We start from the raw sequence: 18751 nt of genomic DNA, 5'->3' as shown, positions 1-18751 counted from the left end.
AACTCAAAAAGGCTTAAACTCAAAAAAAAATTAGAAGCTCGATTGAAGCCTAAAATTCGAGGTTGATTGAAGTGAAAGAATAGTTCACTCAATGCTCACCAAAAGGCTCCATGATTTTGAATGTCAAATTACCTATATTATTTATAGAAGTTAGTTGTGATGCGCTTCTATGTTTCTTAGCAATGTGAGATTGTTTTGTTCTCATATTTTTACTCTTTAGACTTTTGGGATGCTCTTCTATGTTTCTTAGCCATGTGAGATTGTTTTTTTTTTTAAAAAATCAAACAATATCATTTTGTTATGATTTTTTAACCCCAAATTTATTTTTTAATTATAGTTATATAATTATATTTATTTAATATGTTTTACCTTAAATATTATGTTGTAATTAATTTGAATCATTTTGTTTCACTTGATTTTATGGTTTTTAACTTATATATATGTTATGACTTGTTTTGAATATGACTTGTGATATAAATTTTTTTTATTAAATATTTTTGGTATTTTTATTTAATTTTTTTAAATAATTATGACGTCGTCCTATTCTTCTGACCGGTCGAACAGGTTCGACCGGTTGAACCAGTGAACCGGTACACATGATCGGTTCACTAACCGGTCCGGTTCTAAAAACCACGAATATTACTTCTCAGATAATTCAATTAGTAATTAAACAACTAATATTAATAACAAAATTCTATATCAAATTTAAGATTATAATAAAAGAAGACATTCACCATTATCCATCAATTAATATAAACTAAATATTTGTTTAATCTAACTCGATATATTGCACAAACGAAAGATTTATTTAAATAAATATATTTTTCGAAATTTGTTCTTTTTTGTTGACTGGATACACCTTTCCCTTAGGGGGTGTTTGGATAGGGAATGTTGGATTCTCATGTGAATGAAATCCACATTTTCACGTTTGATTAGTCTGAGAATCCCATTCTCGGTAATGTAAGATTATCAATAGTGGATTTTTTGAGGTATATTATCGAGAATGTCGTTACCTCCCATTCCTTAGGTATTATTGGATTACCGGTGTTTTGGACTAAAATGTCCTTAAATTTTTTTTTTCAAAAACATCATTCTTCTCTCATTGAATAATAAAAATTCTACGAAGATTAAATTACAAATTTATCCTTAAATTATTATAGATTTACAAAAAAAAATATATATATATATAATTAAAATTTTATATGAAGTTCAAGGGTTAAAATAAAATTTTATCCTTTCATTAAACCTTTTTATATTTTTAATTTTGTAAAAAAATTTATATAAATATTATGAATTTAAATTTTTAAAGAAAATATATAAATATTTTTCAATTTATAATATTATACAAATATATAATAAGGACAATTTGGTCAAATATACATTCTAATAATATTTTATTCCTTTAACCAAACACGGTAATCTTACATTCCTGCTAAGCCAGCCAAACACAAAATACAATATTCTCAGTAATCCTATTCCCTGATAATCTTACATTCCCACTGATAATCTTACATTCCGTGAACCAAACGCACCCATAAGGTAACACATTAAATCAAAATGAGTATTCTTTTATAAATATAATTTTGAAGCATTTTGTCATTAAATAAAAATAAATAATATTATTTGAATAAAGAAACCGATTAAACTCAAATCCAATCCTAACCATAAAGCTCAAAGGCACCCAAAACAAAAGAACTACCCAAAACAAATACTATTTATTCGCATCTTTTGCTGCCCAAGCCCTAATTTCAGACCCGAAAAACACAATCGTAGAAAAGGAAAGGATCGCATCCAGAAGATGGTGATGAAGATGAGACATACATGGAGATTGCTTCTCTTCCGAAACTACCCTCGTTCTCTTCTCCGAGTTCCCACCGTGTCCCAGGTACTCCCCCCTTGTGTTCCTCCTCGCCTCACTCCCTCGTTCCACAACGTATCTTCTCGCTCTCATTTCACAAGCCCCTTCAACATGCTGAAAGGATTATCCATTTTAAATCACAATAACACTCCCATTAATCGGTATAGTTTCTCATCCGAGGCAGCTGTTGAACAAAAGGACTTAGATAATGTCTCGGTAAGTACTGTGACTGAGATTTTTACTAGATTTAGTGGTAAGGATGATATAAAGAGAGAATTGGAGTTAAATGGTGTTTCTTTCAGTCATTTAATGATTTTGAAAGTGTTGAAGAATGTAGAGGCTAGTCCTGATGTGGCAAGGAGGTTTTTTTATTGGGTTTTGGAGACTGATGGGGAGAGACTTAGCTCCAAGTCGTATAATCGGATGTTAGGTATTTTGGGTGTCAATGGATTGACTGAGGAGTTTTGGGGTTTAGTAGATGTCATGAAGAAGAAAGGATATGGTATCTCTGGTGCCGTGCGTGACAGAGTTGCTTCGAAGTTTGAGAAAGAAAGGTTGGAGGGTGATTTGGAGAGATTAAGAGGGGTGTTTGCTTCTGGATCAACTGACAATTCAATCGAAAAGGTTTGCTCTAGGGTTTCTAAGATTATTAAGAACGATTTATGGGGTGATGATGTTGAGAAGCAGTTGCTTGATTTGAATGTTACATTTTCAAATGATTTGGTGAAAAAGGTATTGGAAAATCTCGCTTCGGAGCCGGCGAAAGCTTTGATATTTTTCAGATGGACCGAGGAGAGTGGTTTTGTGAAGCATGATGAGCAGAGTTATAATGCTGTGGCGAGGACTTTGGGGAGGGAAGATTGCATTGATAGGTTCTGGAAGGTTGTTGATGAAATGAGGAACTTTGGGTATGAAATGGAGAATCAGACTTATACAAAGGTTTTTGATCACTTTTGTAAGAAGAAGATGATCAAAGAAGCTGTAGATTTGTACGAGTTTGCAATGGCTGGTTCCAGTAAGCCTTCTGTGAGTTGTACTACCTTTCTGCTGAAGAAATTAGTGGTGAGTAAACAATTAAACATGCGTCTCTTTATAAGAGTTGTAAGGACTTTTGTGGAGAGTGGGAATGTATTGACAGATTCCATAGCCGATTCAGTTCTCAAATCTTTGACTAGTGTTGGTAGACTCGGAGAATGCAACAAGGTTCTAAAAGTAATGGAGGAACACGGGTTTGTAGCCGGTGGCAATTTGCAGTCTAAAATTACCTTTAGACTTGCTAGTGCGGGTAAGAAGGATGAGGCTGCTGAGTTTATAGAATGTGTTGAAGCATCAAATACTGATCTAGATCACAAGGCATGGGCATCTTTGATTGAAGGGTGTTGTGCCTCTGGGGATCTTGAAACAGCATCAACTTATTTTGAAACTATGGTTAAAAAAGAAGGGATCTCACATACTGGCTATGCCTTTGAATGGTTGGTATATTCTTATTGCAGTAGGAAAAAAGCAATGGATGCATGCAAACTTCTACACAGGTATGTCAGTGAGAATCAGTTAAGACCATGGCATAACACCTATAAGGAATTGATAAGGAAGTTATTAACTCAGGGTGGATTTAAAGATGCTTTGAGTCTCTTGGGTTTGATGAAAAACGATGGTTTCCCACCCTTTGTGGATCCCTTCATCGAGTATGTTTCGAGGTCCGGCAGTAGCGATGATGCTATTGCATTCCTCAAGTCTATGACATTGAAAAAGTTTCCATCCATTTCAGTTGTTCTTCGTGTTTTTGAAGGGTTTTTTAATGCTGCAAGGCAAAATGAAGCACAAGATTTATTATCAAAATGCCCAAGTTATGTTCGCAACAATGCCGATGTCTTGAATCTCTTTTGTTCCATGAAATCAGGTCAAGTTGCTGCTGCACCTGCTATGGTTGCTTAGACTTCGTCAGCTGTATTTCTTGATGTACTATGGTCTATGGCATTTGTTACTAATTAAAATTTTGTTATCTTGGTTGTCAAGTGTCAACATGCCTGGCTGACTGGTTAATAAGAAAACAAAATATTCGAGTTTTTTTTTTATGAATTTTCCCTGTTATTGCTTTTGAATGGCATGTGGTAGTCAATTAATTGTTATTGTATTATTTTTGGGAATTGAAGGGTTTTAAGCTTCTGCATTTTTTGGTCATATTTAAGCCTTATGTATTGAGTGTTTGTTTGAAGTACGAAATTTAAAGAGGTAAAGTTTTAGATTATTGATTTAAATGGAGTTGCTTTTGAAGTTGATATTTCAGAGTAAAGCTTGACCATGTCCAACCCCAGGAGGTAGAATCTCAGTAAGTAGGACTTTTCTTTCATTTCTTGTGTCGAATGGAATGATCCTATTATCTACTTGCCAAGGTGATTGCGAATGATAAATCCCTGAAGGAGGAGCCGTCGGTGTTGAGTTTACACCACCCCTCCAGGGGTTTCATCCAACCAGAACAAAACAACGCAAAGGTCGGATTTTTACTTGGAATACAGTAGCAAAGAATTCAACTGCTTTGTATAGCTTGAGGAGGACATTAAGGTCCATCGGTTTACCAAAGGTAATAGTGTTGAGTGTTAACCATATTTGCAAAACACCAACAACCACGGTATTTGTGATCCAAACTTGCAATGAGTCATTCCACCCCCCCCCCCCCCAAACAAAACAATCGTCATTGCTTCTAAGATGTTTGTTGGTTGTGTTCCAGGATTATTCTCCACCAGCCTTGAGTGATTGCGCATTCCCTCATGATATGCTTAACTGATTGATTCTTTCGTGTTATGGTAGAACTGTAGAAGGAGCTGGGTGATGTGCTGTTCATATCTCCGCGGAGGTGGGGCTTTAAGGGAGAATTTCCAATTGAAGAGCTGAAACTTAGGTGGTAGTCTAGTTTTCCACAACATGCTCCAAAGTTTAAGCTATTTATAGTCATTGTTAGATATCGATAATATTTTTACACTAAAATTTCTGGAACAGTTCATTTAATAAGGTATCGATATCAATTCTTAGGAAATTGATAAATATGTAACTTATATCGATAATATTTTTAAATTATAGAAGTGATTAGTTGAAATTAAAATTTTTATTTAAAAAAAGAAAAGTCAGAATATTTTTAATTTTTATATTATTTATTTTTATATAATAACTTAACTCTGAAATTTAAAACTAACAAGAGATTAATGTATTTAAATTTATGATATATTACAACAACATCACTAATTTATTTATTTTAAAAAATATATAATTTTACTTAAAAAATGTACTAAATAGCAATATTCTAAAATACATTATTTAGAAAATAAAATTCCACTGATGCCAAATTAGTATCCAACTAAAGTAGACGGATGGCTTAGTCCAAATCCCAAATAACCAAAACTACAGATACCAAACAAAAATGACCGTAAGCTGAGGATTTGCATTATTTTAATAAAGCTTTTGAAATCGGTTCAATCAGCCCCTTGAATTTTAATTACCTCGTCCCCGCCTCTCCCCAATAAAACCCTCAAAATTTGGTAAGCCGACACCGCGTTGGATTGACGCTTATTAAAAGGAAGGAAAATCCACAAAGCTCATCCGTTAGAACACTCAACCGAATCTTCGTTGCCGTTGCCTTGATTGTTATCTGTTTGTTTTGTTGTTGTATCTTGGTAATAACCAAATGAGGAAAGGAGCAAAGAGAAAAGCCGCCTCTCGGAAACAAGAGGACACGCAAGTAAAAGCTTCGCACCAGAATCAGGAGGAGAACCATAAACCTGCTCCCAAAGCTAAGCGTGCTAAGACCTCCAAGCCTCAAACCGAACCTGAGTACTTTGAAGATACGCGTAACTTGGTATAAGATCTCTCTGCCTTGTGTTTTTCTATTTTTGTAGTTGGTTAAGGTGAAGTTTTGAATTTATTGTTATTTTGCCAAATAAGTTTGCCTTTAGGGTTTTTTTTTCTTCATGACTTCACTGTTTAGGTTTATTCAATATCTGAACAAATGCGACATTATAAGGCTTAGATTATCCGTTGACCTTTCCTGATTTGAATTTTGAACTGTTAATTCTGGCTACGCAATGGTTACAAATTTGAGTTGTGATACGCTCGCCTTCTCTTGTGAAGATTAAAGCTGAAATGGATGCAAATTTAGAGTTTGGATAATTACTATTTGAGATGATATTGAGGAAGGTTCTTGCTATGTGTTTTGTGTTTTTGATGAAAATTGTCAATTTGCATTGTGCAGGAGGATTTATGGAAAGTTGCATTTCCTGTTGGAACAGAGGTTGGAATTTTGAGCTTGGCATGTTTAGTTTTTGTTTTAGGTTTGTCTTTTTTGATGAATTTAAGTTCTATTGCTTATAGTTTCTTTTTTCTTTTGTTGTGGCAGTGGGATCAATTGGACACTGTTTACCAATACAACTGGAACTTTTCAAATCTAGAAGTCAGTTGAAAAAACTTGCATATTTTTTGCTTTCTCTGTTCTCATTTTTAGTTCCTTGTTTGCTGCTTTCGTTTTCCCCATTTAAAGCTAACATGATTTTATACTGTTCTGTTTCTGGTCAGGATGCATTTGAAGAGGGGGGAAAGCTATATGGAAAGAAGGCTTATCTCTTTGGTTGCACAGAGCGTAAGTAGTTCACAGCTTTGGCTCTTGTGTTTCACACCTCTATATAGACAACTTTCAATTCCTCGAGGGAAAACATGCTTTTTATGCCATTGGCTGCATTGTTTATGTTATTTTTATTTAACTTATACTGTCTTAAGAAGAAAAAAAAGTGTGTGTGTGGTTTCCTGTTTTGTGCGAAGTTCCGATAAGCTTCTTTTATGAACATTGAAGTTTCAATTTCTTCTGACCTTGTCCTTTTTGCCCATCCATTACACTTATTAATTTAGTCTTTTTCCTTTTGTGCAGCGCAATTGGTCCCTTACAATGGAGAAAACAAAGTCATTTGTATCCCCGTGGTTGTGGCTGTAAGTTGTCCAACATGGCAGTGAAGTGCTTTTAATGTTTTTCATGCTAAGTCAATTCAAGGGGAGTTTCTTTCTTTTTTATCTTGTGAGAAATGGTCAAAGTGATTTCAGTATCTTTTATGCTGAAGATTTATTGAACAGTATCTTTATGTGGATTTGAAGTTATCTATTCACTTCACCTCTATAGGCGTGAACATGATTTTGTTAGACATTAGGCTTTTGATGACCCTCTCAAACTACATGTGAAATGATTTACTTTTATCAGTGCAAAAAGCCTTTTCGATCTATTATATTTTCTTTTGATGGAAGGGTACCTTATTTTTCCTTATTTAATTTGGATCAAATTAACAACAGTCTAAAATGTTGAGTTATAAATACTCTTTCAATTTAGTTTTCTTTTATAATTAATAAATGAATACTTGTTTTAGCAGTGGTTTGTTATTTTTGCGACTGCAATGTCATTATTGTCTTTATGGTTTATGAGATTAATTTGCTTAAAGTAGTTGTTTCCATTGTGATCTTGTATTTTCTTACTGAATAATCTTTGACTTTTGCTGGTTCATTTCAGGCTGTCTCTCCTTTCCCACCTTCAGATAAGATTGGGATTAACTCAGTGCAGAGAGAAGCTGAAGAGATTGTTCCTATGAAACAAATGAAAATGGATTGGGTTCCATACATTCCACTTGAGAATAGGTACTCAGTTTCTATCTTTTTAATCAGAGTTAAAGTTCATATGGATGAGTTGTTTAATTTAATTCATCCATATGATTGGCCAAGCTGATAAATTGAAATATCATCTATTTTTGTTCTGTTTACTTTCGAGTATGAATTGACCTAGAACGAACTGTGAGGTGATTTGTACATTTTGATTCCTCTACAGAGCCAGCCAAGTAGATAGACTGAAATCTCAGATATTCATCTTAAGTTGCACTCAAAGAAGGTACAGTTGTGCACACTATCCTTCCTAATGATTTCCCCCCTTTTTCTTTAGCATGAGGTTGTCAACTAGAGTAAGTCAATCACCGTGTCTTTATTTCAACTCTTCCAGTATGAGATTGTTAACTTTGGTCACTTATGCTTTGCTTGGTTTTCTCTAAAGAAACTGCTATTTTATTTAGACTTGTATATTGTGAATCGGCCCACCCTCCCCTCCCCCCCAAAAAAAAAACCAAAAGGAAAAATGGGGGTTCAAGTATTGGTTGGGGTTTGCTTATTTTTGCAAACAATTCACTGAATGATGTGTTGATGCCTGTTGAAAATTACAATATAGAACTTGTGGTCACTCACAGAGTCTTCAGCCCTTTCTTATCAATATGTATCTCTAACTTTTGGATTTTTCTGGATATGTGGCTTCCCACTGAAATTTCCGTCTATAAAGGGCTATTTAATGTCCACTAACTATGAGCCAAGGTGATTGTTTGACACTTACTTTAGCTTATGAATTTGTGTTGTATAGATTGAAAAATTATTTTGAGCAAGCCTACGGGCTTTAGATTTCTTTATCTAGATCATACATATTCTCTCTCTGAATGTGGAGTATATGTGTGTTCCTAACGCATGCATGTATTTTGGTTAACATTTTTTGTATTTGGAATTCCTTCTGCAGAGTTGCTTTGAAAAAGATGAAAATAGATCGTCTCAAGAAATATGAGTATTGTTTGCCATGTAAGTTATCTAGATATCTCTGGATCCCACATATTATGTAAAATATGAAAAACCAATAAGGAAAAAGGACCTTTATTTATTGCCAAATTGTTTGGCATGCCTCCATTGACAGATTTCTATCAGCCTTTGAAGGAAGATGAGCTTGAACAAAGCACTGAGGTTCAAATAATTTTTCCAGCAGAACGAAAGCCGGTAAAGTTTCTGTATCTACTGTGGAAATTAGTTATTACTAACACTGGACTTTTTGGTTATCAATGAGTGGGTGGAGTTGATTTTAGGGTTTGATTTTAACATGTTTTGATGAAACTGTTACATTCACTGCTGTAGTTGGAGCCTCTATTTTAATGCTCAAGGCTGAAATAGAGGTGCTCCCATGAGTAAAAAGCTAATTGCTAAAATGTTTATTAACACAAAATCATACGTACTTATGTATTATGTGTGTGTGTGACACTCCAATGATCAAATACTTTTAGAGTTTTGAAGTTCAAACCTTATTTTTTTACTTATGGCGAGTAAGGTGATTAGATATGTTGGGAAAAGTTGTGTTACGGTGATCATCTTCAATATTCCAGAGTTTCTTCATCATCAAGGTCTTTGGCAATTTTTCGATAGATATGGTGAAGTGGTTGATTCTTTCATCCCTAACAAAAGAAGCAAGGGAGGAAGTAGGTTTGGTTTTGTTCGTTTCACAAGATTGGAGGACGCGAGGAAGGCTATCAACTGTGTTGATAGATCTAGGATTCAAGGGAATATAGTTAGAGTTTTCATGGCGAGATTTCAACCTCGTGAAGCTTTCTGGAGAAAGAAGCTTGCTGGCCCAAAACTAGCTGAGGCCAAGAGTAATGTGGTGTTTCAGAAGCATTCAAGAGGCTCCCATTGTCGGTGTTGTTGACGAGGACAAGCTCTTCACTCTCAGAAATAGCTTGGTAGGTGGGTGCAGAAAATTTTCAAAAATGAAAGAGTTGATTGTTCTTATGCAAAAGGAAGGCATTTTAGGTTCGAAAATTATGAGGTTAAGTAGTTTAACAATTCTAATTTTTTTGGAAGATGAAGAGAGTAGGGATTATGCTCTTAATAATCAGATTGGGGCGTTAAAAAACTGCTTTGACAAAGTGGAAGTGTGGTCGGAAAACTTCCAGTGCAGCAGTCGTCGGGCATGGCTTTCGTGCAGAGGGATCCCACCGTTGGTGTGGAGTCATTCCACCTTCAAAAACATTGCAGACAAATGGAGAGATCTTATCTCCATTGAGGAAGGGACATTATATCCAGGCTCGTTTGATAGGGCAATGTTTCAGATATCTACGAACTGTCAAGCTCGAGTGGAAGAATACATAGATTTGAAAGTCGGGGAACGGATCTATACAGTTTATGTTTCTGAGTTTGAACCTTGTTTCAGCCTAGAATCTGTCTGGGTAGATTCGTCCTTGATGGATAAGGGAGTTTCCTACCCGTTTTCCATGGTGGGGGAACTTGTTAGTGACTCGCCAGTTTTGCCTTCCGCGATGGAGAAGTGTGCTGAGGAAGCAAGGAGAAGTGTGGACTCAACGGTGGAGAATATTTTCGAGTGGTTTTCCGAGGAAGAAGACAGTCTATTATGTTGTTTGGGGAACAGATTTAGAGGCAACAACCTGTTGGGTGAAGATGAGGAGAATAGGGACATAGGGGAGGAATTAATTATGGGTCTGAGGAATGTGGTTGTTGGTCAGGGGATGGTACAAACGAATTTTGAGGAAGTGCTGGACCAAGCGGAGAGAGAGGTAGAAAATGACATTAGGAAAAGTGGTGAGACTGCACGTGCTTTTGAGGGTACTACGGATTATTTTTTAGATTTCCCCATGTTGGATGGTCGGGTAGAGTCAAAGGTGGTGGATGATGTGACTAATGTGGGCCTCACAAATTATTGTGCATTCAAAAATTCTAAGGGCGAGCCAAGTCAGAACCAGAGAGCAAAGAAGGGGAAAAACAAAAATTTCAGCTCTCTCCAAGACTGCCGTAGCAAGAAATACCAGAGTAAGGTGCATCGAGACGAAGAATGGCCCGAACTTGAAGGTAGATCCTTATATGATTCTGATTTTCGAGCAAAGTAGCAGACTCAAAAGAAGGAAGCGACAGATTGCTTAAAGATCGGGAATGATTTGGGTTTTGAGTCTGATGGCTTACAAGTGGTTTTTGTTACGGAACATTGTAGCACTGGAAGTATTGACAGAATCATTAAGTTCTGAATAGTTTTTAGGGGACTAGATTATGTTTTCTGTTTATGGAGTTGGAGGTTCGGAGGGTCTTCGATGTGAAGTTGAGCAGTTAGTGGCAGAAGGGCGATTACAGTTTGTTTGAAGTTTGTTTTGTTCAACTGTTAGCGTGGAAGCTCATGGCTTTGGTGTGTGATTTTGGCTACTATGGATTGTGTCAGTTGGTTTATTTGGCCTTTATTATTGTTATATTGTGTTGCAGCATGATAGAGTTAGTGCAGCATTAGTTGAGTGCTAGTGCAGAAACAGCAGGGTATAGGCTGGAAAAGCAGAGTATGGGCAGCGTGGGGTATTGTGCAGCAGCATGGACAAATTGGTTACTGCAGTCTCTGTTGTCAAGACAACTTTAAAGTGGCAGACAAGCGGTTATGTGCTTGCTGTTTTGTATTCTTTTCATGTGGAAGCTTTTGGCTTTTGTGTTAGAACTTGGCTGCTATCTTCTATTATCGTTGTTTCTTTTGTGGCGTCTTTCGGGCCACGTTTAGGCTTTTAGTATAGTCAATCTGTTTTTGAGGCTAATGTTGTTTCTAAGTTGGATTAGGCTGAGTCTATGTTGTTGTTTAGGGTTGTTTGCTGCTGCTTTTGGTGTTATGTTTATGTTGGGGGTGGCTCTCAGGTTGTATCTTGTATTTTCTAATGATTAATGAAATCTTAAGGCACTCTTTTCCTCCTCCCGCTGATTAAAGAGCTTATATATAAGTTCCTTTAATCATGAAGGAGGTTTCTAACGAGGCCTCCAATTCCTATAAAAAAAAAGTTCAAACCTTATGGAGGCTGAGGTTTCCACATGTACTATTGTATCTTTTATGCTTGTAAACTTTAGTATAGATGCTCTGATGAATCTTTAGAAGTTAACTCACCTTTGCCTCATGCAAAGATTAAGCATCATCATTACTTTAGTATAGTCTTCATCGCATTTATTTTTTTCCTGTTCGGTTGTTTGGCCAATTTGGATGAAATTCTTGGGCTATTGGAATTTTCAGTTTGTTTTTCATGCAGATGCTAAAAGATTCCTATTGGCTTGGAATGACTTGAAGACCAACTCTCTTATCTGGTCATTTATCCCTGGAGCTGTTTTATGGACAATTTGGAAGACCAGGAATTTTATAGTGTTTGAAGGAGGGAAGCTTGATCGAGCAGAGATTTTCTTTCTAGCAAGGTGTAGGCTTGCTTCATGGTTTCTAGCTAAGGAAACTCATATTACTATTTCCAAGGATGATCTTATTGATGATCCTTCCTTAGTGGATTCCTACTCGTCCCATTCTAATCGGATTTCAACCATGTTTCCTTGGTCCCCTCCTCCAAAAGGTTTTATTAAACTTAATGTGGATGCGGCTACTTCGAGTGATTGGAAGATGAGTGGTTTAGGTGGTATTTTGAAAGACATGTCTGGTTCGATTCTTGGCTCCTTCAAAGAGCCTGCTGGTCCGGGGGCCCCAACTTTAATGGAATTGAAGGCTATCCTAAAGTGTTTAGATTTTTATGAATCTATTTGTCATAGGTTTAAAGATAGATTGATTATTGAGAGTGATAGTAAGGTGGCAGTTGGCTGGGTTAAGGATGTGGTCTCTTGTCCTGTTGTTTATGTTCAAATTGTTAAAGACATTATTCAAAAGCTTAGTGTTTATGAAGGTTTTTTTAGTTGGGTTAGTAGGACAGCCAATATAGAGGCGGATGTCCTAGTTAAGGCTGGTATTGGTTGAATTATGTTCTGTTAAGGGCTGTTTCTTTCTGGTTTTGTATCTCTTGAGGGAGATTAGTTTGTATTACTTTGTTATATTTGAGTTTAATGAAATCCTAGGGCACTCTTTCCCTCCTTGTGCGGATTAAGGAGCTATTTTTAAGTTCCGTTAATCACGAAGGGGGTTTTATTGAGGCCTTCTATTCCTATCAAAAAAAAATATGTACTTGTTAAAGGAAAATAGGAGAAAACAGAAAGGGAGCTTATTTGAGCTTTGCCTTGCACCTTAATAAAGTACTTGATTGGGAAGGATCCGAGGTACTTTTCTAGGCTTAGTTGCGCCTTAGTGTCTAGGTGACTACTCAATTAAATGCATATAACCATTTTCAAATGGATAACTGAGGCAGCTATTCTGCAAAGTGTTATATAAATTAATACATCCTTTCTGCTCATGCAGGTATTTTGTGAATTTGATTGGGAGTTGGATGAACTTGATGTAAGCTTAACTCTTTCCATTTTTATGTTACAGTCTAATTAGGATGATCTTTTGTGAAGTTTGAATTATATGAACATTTGTTCAGTTTCAGTTTCTTGCTGTGGACTTCAGTCTTTGGCTGTTATTTACTTGTAATAGGAATTTCTGTCTAAATTATATCTACCAATACGCACGAGTTTACTGATAAATTGATCAAGGAAGACGAATTAGATAAAGATCAGAAGGATGCCTTTAAGGTGAAGTTGTTTGAATATCCACCAATTAATTGTGGTTTCATGTATTTATAACTGCTTTTCAGCCTGACATGCTTTTGATTTTGTAGGAGTTTGTTAAAGAGAAAATTCGAGAAGCAAATAAAGCTAATCGGCAGGTATATCATTGGTAACATTGCATCTTGATTTGTAAAAATATATTTTGGCCAGGATGATGAGTAATTCGAGCAATTCATTTCTGCAGGCAAGAGAAGCCCGCAAAAAGGCCCTTGAAGAAATGAGTGAGGAAACTAAAGCAGCATTTGAGAATATGAGATTTTACAAGTTCTACCCTGTTCAAACTCCGGATGCTCCTGATGTATCAAATGTGAAGGTAAGGTGTTATGACTTACTCCTGATGTAATTATTTACTGTTTATTTGTTTTGTGAGTACTGAATTACTGGTTATTTTCTAGATAGGGTTATTTATATTTTTTATGTGAGCAGTTTTTTCTTTATTGGTAGTAATCTTGTTCTTGGAGCTTGTTGCATAATTTATCAAGTTCTTTTCATTTGTGGGATTATTTAATCAATGATAAAATTAATCACATGGTCTGCTTTAAATATGCTGCAGCATCTCTAAAATTCTAAAACTTGTTGGATTACGTTTTCTATTAGTCATGTTTTATATTTCTATAGGACTAGGAAATCGAATGAATTGCATACTCCTGTTTCTTGCCATGTTACATCTCCTTTTAGCCAGATACAACGTAACAACCGTGACTTCTAGGTAGATTCTAATGACGGTTATTAATGTTGCATCAAATTTTCATTATTCTAGATGTATGATTATTGGCGCCTGAGTTCTACACATTTGGATATCGGTATGGTGATATGACCCTCCAAATGCATGGAAAAACTAAGATGTAAAAACTTGGAAAAAATTTAAACATACCTTTATCAGACACTTAGGTGGTGTTTGTTTTCACTGTGCAAGCTCTTCAAACCACTTATGTCTGCGTCGCGCAAATCACGCGCAGACATTAGGCTTCGCAGACTGTTTGTTTTTTAGAAGACAGAAGCCCTTCAAACGTCTGCGCGAGTTCTTCTTGGTGCAGACTTGATTTTATGTCTTCAAACCTCTTTAAGAACAATTATAAAATATAATTATTTATTAAAATAATTTTAAATAATTTAATAAGATTATTTATTTTAAAATAATTTATTTTAAAATAATTTATTATAAAATATGGATTGATTTATTTTAAAATAATTTATTTTAAATAATTTATTAGTATGGATTGATTTATTTTAAAATATGGATTGATTTATTTTAAATAACTTATTAGTATGAATTGATTTATTTTGAAATATAGATTGATTTATTATTGTAGTTGTATGAATTGATTTATTTTAAATAATTTATTAGTATGGATTGATTTATTTTAAAATATGGATTGATTTATTTTAAATAATTTATTAGTATGGATTGATTTATTTTAAAATATGGATTGATTTATTATTGTAGTTGTATGGATTGATTTATTTTAAATAATTTATTAGTATGTATTGATTTATTTTAAAATATGGATTGATTTATTTTAAATAATTTATTAGTATGGATTGATTTATTTTAAATAATTTATTTGTATGGATTGATTGATTTATTTTAAAATATGTATTGATTTATTTTAAATAATTTATTATTGTAGTTGTATGGATTATTTAAATTTCAGTATTGTAAAACTAAAATTATTTAAATCTCAGTATTGCAAAACTCTTTTAAGTTAAAAAAATCAGTTTATTTATATTTCAATTCATTTTAGCAGTCTGCAGACGTTAAAAAACAAACAGTCTTCTTCTTGCAGACTGCAGACTTTTAGTCTATCTCTTCCGCTGCAGATGCCTGCAGATGTGGTCTGTAGACTGCAGACCTTTTATCTCTGTAAAAACAAACACCACCTTATACTCAAGTCTAACTTGGACTGTCCAAGTAACATAGGTGGTTGTAACTAGTTCATGACGTTTCTTATAATGCAAACATAGCTTGATAAATTTCAATTAATATCCATGTCACTCATTGAATTTGTATTGAATCATAATCGGTTCTTTTGTATTAGAATGAAATCATAACCAGCTCATTGTCTCCATGTTGTGAAGTTTATGAATATATGAATAAAATATTTTTTCTTCAGTCTAAGAGCTCATCTTCAGTAACGTTTGTCCACAAAGATCATGCTTAAGCAATATCATCTTTAGGATTTAGAATGTCACATTTATATTTTTAATCTGCAGAGTCAACAAGTCATACTCCATTCCCCATTACTAATTTTATTAAGAATATAATAATATGATTGACAAATTTCTTAATTTGCTTTGGATGTTTTGTGATTCTTTCTTGCAGTCTCCTTTCATAAACAGGTATTATGGGAAGGCTCAGGAGGTTCTTTAATGGATGTCTCATTCAGGATCTAGTGTAAGTTGTTGAGAGATGCTCTAGAGCCCGTGTCGGCTTGCAAGAGCATCATATGTTGCATTTTTTTGTTACCCAGAAGCTTTGGGAGCATTCAATCGGTGCCCCATGAGGCAGGTATCTTGAGAGAAATTTAAACTTGTAACTTTATTACACTTTAGATAATTAAGCAGATGCTCATCTTGTGACAATAGGAGGAATTTGTAGAATACTCTGTTGAGGCATTTTCGAAAAGTTTTGAAAGATTTCTTAAAGCTCAAGGTGCTTAAAGTCCGGCTGCAGCATGAGTATGTCTTTGTTTTATCCGCCATAGCTGTTTTTTGTTCCAACTTGATTGTACTATGAACAAAGCTAATGACAAAACCTAGCCAGCTGCTGTGTATTTCTATTTAAAACTCTGGGAATCTCATAACAAGTCATATTCAAAGTAAGTTATAACATATATAAATTAAAAATCATAAAATCAAGTGAAACAAAATGATTCAAATTAATTACAACATAATATTTAAGGCAAAGCATATTAAATAATAAATATAATTATATAATTATAATTAAAAAATAAATTTGGGGCTAAAAAAATCATAACAAAATGATATTGTTTTGTTTAATTTTTTTTTTAAAAACAATACCACATGGCTAAGAAACATAGAAGAGCATTCCAAAAGTCTAAAGAGTAAAATATGAGAACAAAACAATCCCACATTGTTAAGAAACATAGAAGAGCATCACAACTAACTTCTATAAATAATAGAGGTAATTTGGCATTCAAAATCATGGAGCCTTTTGATGAGCATTGAATGAACTATTCTTTCACTTCAATCAAGCTCGAATTTTAGGCTTCAATTGAGCCAACTTCAGTTTGTCCGTAATTACCGTCTTTGTCAACATGTCTGTCGGATTTTGAGCTTCACTAATCTTTTCAAGTTTCAAAATCCCATCTTCCAGAAGAGACCAAATAAAATTATATCTCAATTGTATGTGCTTCGTCCTAGAATAAAAAGACGGATTCTTCGCTAGATGGATAACACTTTGACTATCACAATACAAGACATTGTTTTCTTGTTTCTTGCCTAACTCTTCCAAGAAACTTTGGAGCTAAACCATCTCCTTGCTGACTTCCGTAACAACGACATATTCTGCTTCAGTTGTGGAGAGAGCAACTATCTTCTGTAGTTGAGAAACCTAACTTACTGCAGTTCCTCATAGAGTATAAACATACTCTGTAATGCTTCTTCTGATTTCGACATTTCTAGCTAAGTCAGCATCTACATAGCCTGTCAGTATCGTATTTCCACCTTTGAAACAAAGTGCTTTGTTCGTGGTACCTCGCAGTTATCTGAGGATCCATTTGATTGCTTCCTAGTGTACCTTGCCCGGATTATTCATGTATCTGCTAACAGCTCCTACTGCATGAGCAATATCTGGTCTAGTACAAACCATGACATACATCAGACTTCCAATTGCTGAGGCATACGACACCTTCACCATGTATGCACGTTCTTCATTCGTCTTTGGTGACTGTTCTTTGGAGAGTCTAAAATGAACACCTAAAGGTGTACTTACTGGTTTAGTATCTTGCATGTTGAACTTGGAGAGTACTTTGTTGATGTACTCAACTTGTGATAACATCAGAGTCCCCGACTTTGTGTCTCTCTTTATCCTCATCCGAAGAATCTGCTTTGCAGCGCCCAGATCTTTCATTGCAAACTGCTTCGACAATTTTTGCTTCAAGTTTATAATCTCTTGCATGTCTGAACCTGCAACGAGTGATAACTCCGTAAAAGGCCACATTTTGGGGCCTTTTAATTTAAGTTATTGAGTGTTTAAAGGCTCATTTAGGACCATGTAGATGCATTTAGAAGCATTTAGTTGTATGTGGTGGATATCGATTTGCCATGGCATTTTATTTTTACAGCGGTGCTACTTTATGGGAAATGTACTTGTCTGATGATGTGCATGTATTGAGAGCAAGGAGAAGAGGAAAGAAAATGCCGTGACATAAGGAGATTGCTGAGCAAAATGAATTTACCGAGGTCAACCGGCATTTCGAAGGTGCTGTAAGTGCGGGAAGATTTTTTTTTGAAGCCAGTTGCCCGAGAAATCCACCTCGAAGATAAGCCTGGAGGGATCAGCGCTGCAACTGCTGGTTCTGCTGATGACGCCACCTGACCCTGCAGATCCTGGCTGTCCTTGGGCGTCTGCCACGGGATTATGCCGGTCACTCAGCCAGTTACCCAGGCTGTATCATCACCTGTCTTGCCCCAAGCAAAGTTAACCATGGTTTGGGAAAGTCAACTCTTAGTTCAAGGATTAATTTTCTCTTATAAATATAGGATGAAGCCACATTGTTAGAGACTTTAGTTTCAAACTGATTTGAGCTTAAAAAGTTAGAGTGAGAAGGTCTTAACTCTCTCAGTCAATTCGTCTTGCCGTGGCATTTCTCCTTGACTAGCAGAAGGGAGTGGCGTTCTGAGCGTCTGAGAGGACCCAGTCCGCTGGGAGCAGTTCGTAGTGGCCGAGAGGAGCATTCGGCAGTGCACGTCAAAGGCTTTCTCTCCTTCCCTTAGTTCTTTGCTTTCATATTTTGTTATTGGGTTGTAAGGAACGAATAGAACTTGTCGTTAAGCTTCAGTTGACAAGCTAGAATAACAAGACCAGAGAAATTTTTCTTGTGAGTAGTGAGTGCTTTGTAAACACCTGTAAATTTTCTCTCTAGTAAAAGATCTGCAGCAGTCCGGAGACGTAGGCATAATTGGCTGAACTCCGTTATTAATATTGGATATTATTTTTCCGCTTTTATTTCGAATTCTCATTAATCTGGTTATAGGGAAATTACTAATACTCAGTTTATTTCCCAACAAATCAATCTTTCGTAACCTCTTTTCCAGTTCCATAAAAAGCTCTCGTTATGGATTGATATCACAGGGCTTCATATGTTTCTTTTCCGTTGGAAGTCTAGATACTGTAGAAACAGACGTGATATTCAAACCTAACCCATTATCAAACAAGACACTAGGCAATACATGACGTTTTGTAATAGGTCAATTGAATTCGAGAGTTGATTATGTATACAAAAGATAATAACACCCGACAACGTTTGAAATTAATATCTTATTAAAAATACATTTTATCTCGATTTCCTTTGAAAAATTACAACTATGAAATTA

General features: G+C 35.2%; 2 protein-coding genes across 5 annotated transcripts; both read left to right on the top strand.

Moving 5' to 3' along the window:
* Nucleotides 1–1730: 1730 nt before the first annotated feature.
* Nucleotides 1731–4001, top strand: LOC120165652 (pentatricopeptide repeat-containing protein At3g02490, mitochondrial-like). The gene has a single exon (XM_039175128.1). The coding sequence runs from the start codon at nt 1799–1801 to the stop codon at nt 3791–3793; it is 1995 nt and encodes a 664-aa protein (XP_039031059.1). The 5' UTR covers nt 1731–1798; the 3' UTR covers nt 3794–4001.
* Nucleotides 4002–5349: 1348 nt separating this feature from the next.
* On the top strand, nt 5350–15975 carry LOC120165605 (protein HEAT INTOLERANT 4-like). 4 transcript variants are annotated; one of them, XM_039175085.1, is made up of 14 exons: nt 5359–5708; nt 6102–6140; nt 6246–6299; nt 6422–6485; nt 6771–6829; nt 7398–7522; nt 7710–7769; nt 8436–8494; nt 8607–8686; nt 12882–12920; nt 13097–13156; nt 13243–13290; nt 13377–13505; nt 15516–15975. In XM_039175085.1, the coding sequence occupies exons 1-14, from the start codon at nt 5538–5540 to the stop codon at nt 15561–15563; spliced, it is 1035 nt and encodes a 344-aa protein (XP_039031016.1). In that variant the 5' UTR covers nt 5359–5537; the 3' UTR covers nt 15564–15975. The 4 variants fall into 4 exon arrangements, 1 of the variants encoding a protein (XP_039031016.1); XR_005519836.1 differs by lacking the exons at nt 13377–13505; nt 15516–15975 and having other exon boundaries at nt 5350–5708; nt 13006–13156; XR_005519834.1 differs by lacking the exons at nt 5359–5708; nt 6102–6140; nt 6246–6299; ... (8 more) ...; nt 13377–13505; nt 15516–15975 and adding exons at nt 8717–11902; nt 13059–13094.
* The last annotated feature ends 2776 nt before the right edge of the window (nt 15976–18751 follow it).

This window comes from Hibiscus syriacus, unplaced genomic scaffold (assembly GCF_006381635.1).
Source record: "Hibiscus syriacus cultivar Baekdansim isolate YM2019G1 unplaced genomic scaffold, ASM638163v2 tig00111584_pilon, whole genome shotgun sequence".
NCBI classification, from domain to species: Eukaryota; Viridiplantae; Streptophyta; class Magnoliopsida; order Malvales; family Malvaceae; genus Hibiscus; species Hibiscus syriacus.
Note: the sequence above shows the minus strand (reverse complement) of the source record. Positions and strands in the feature narration are given on the sequence as shown.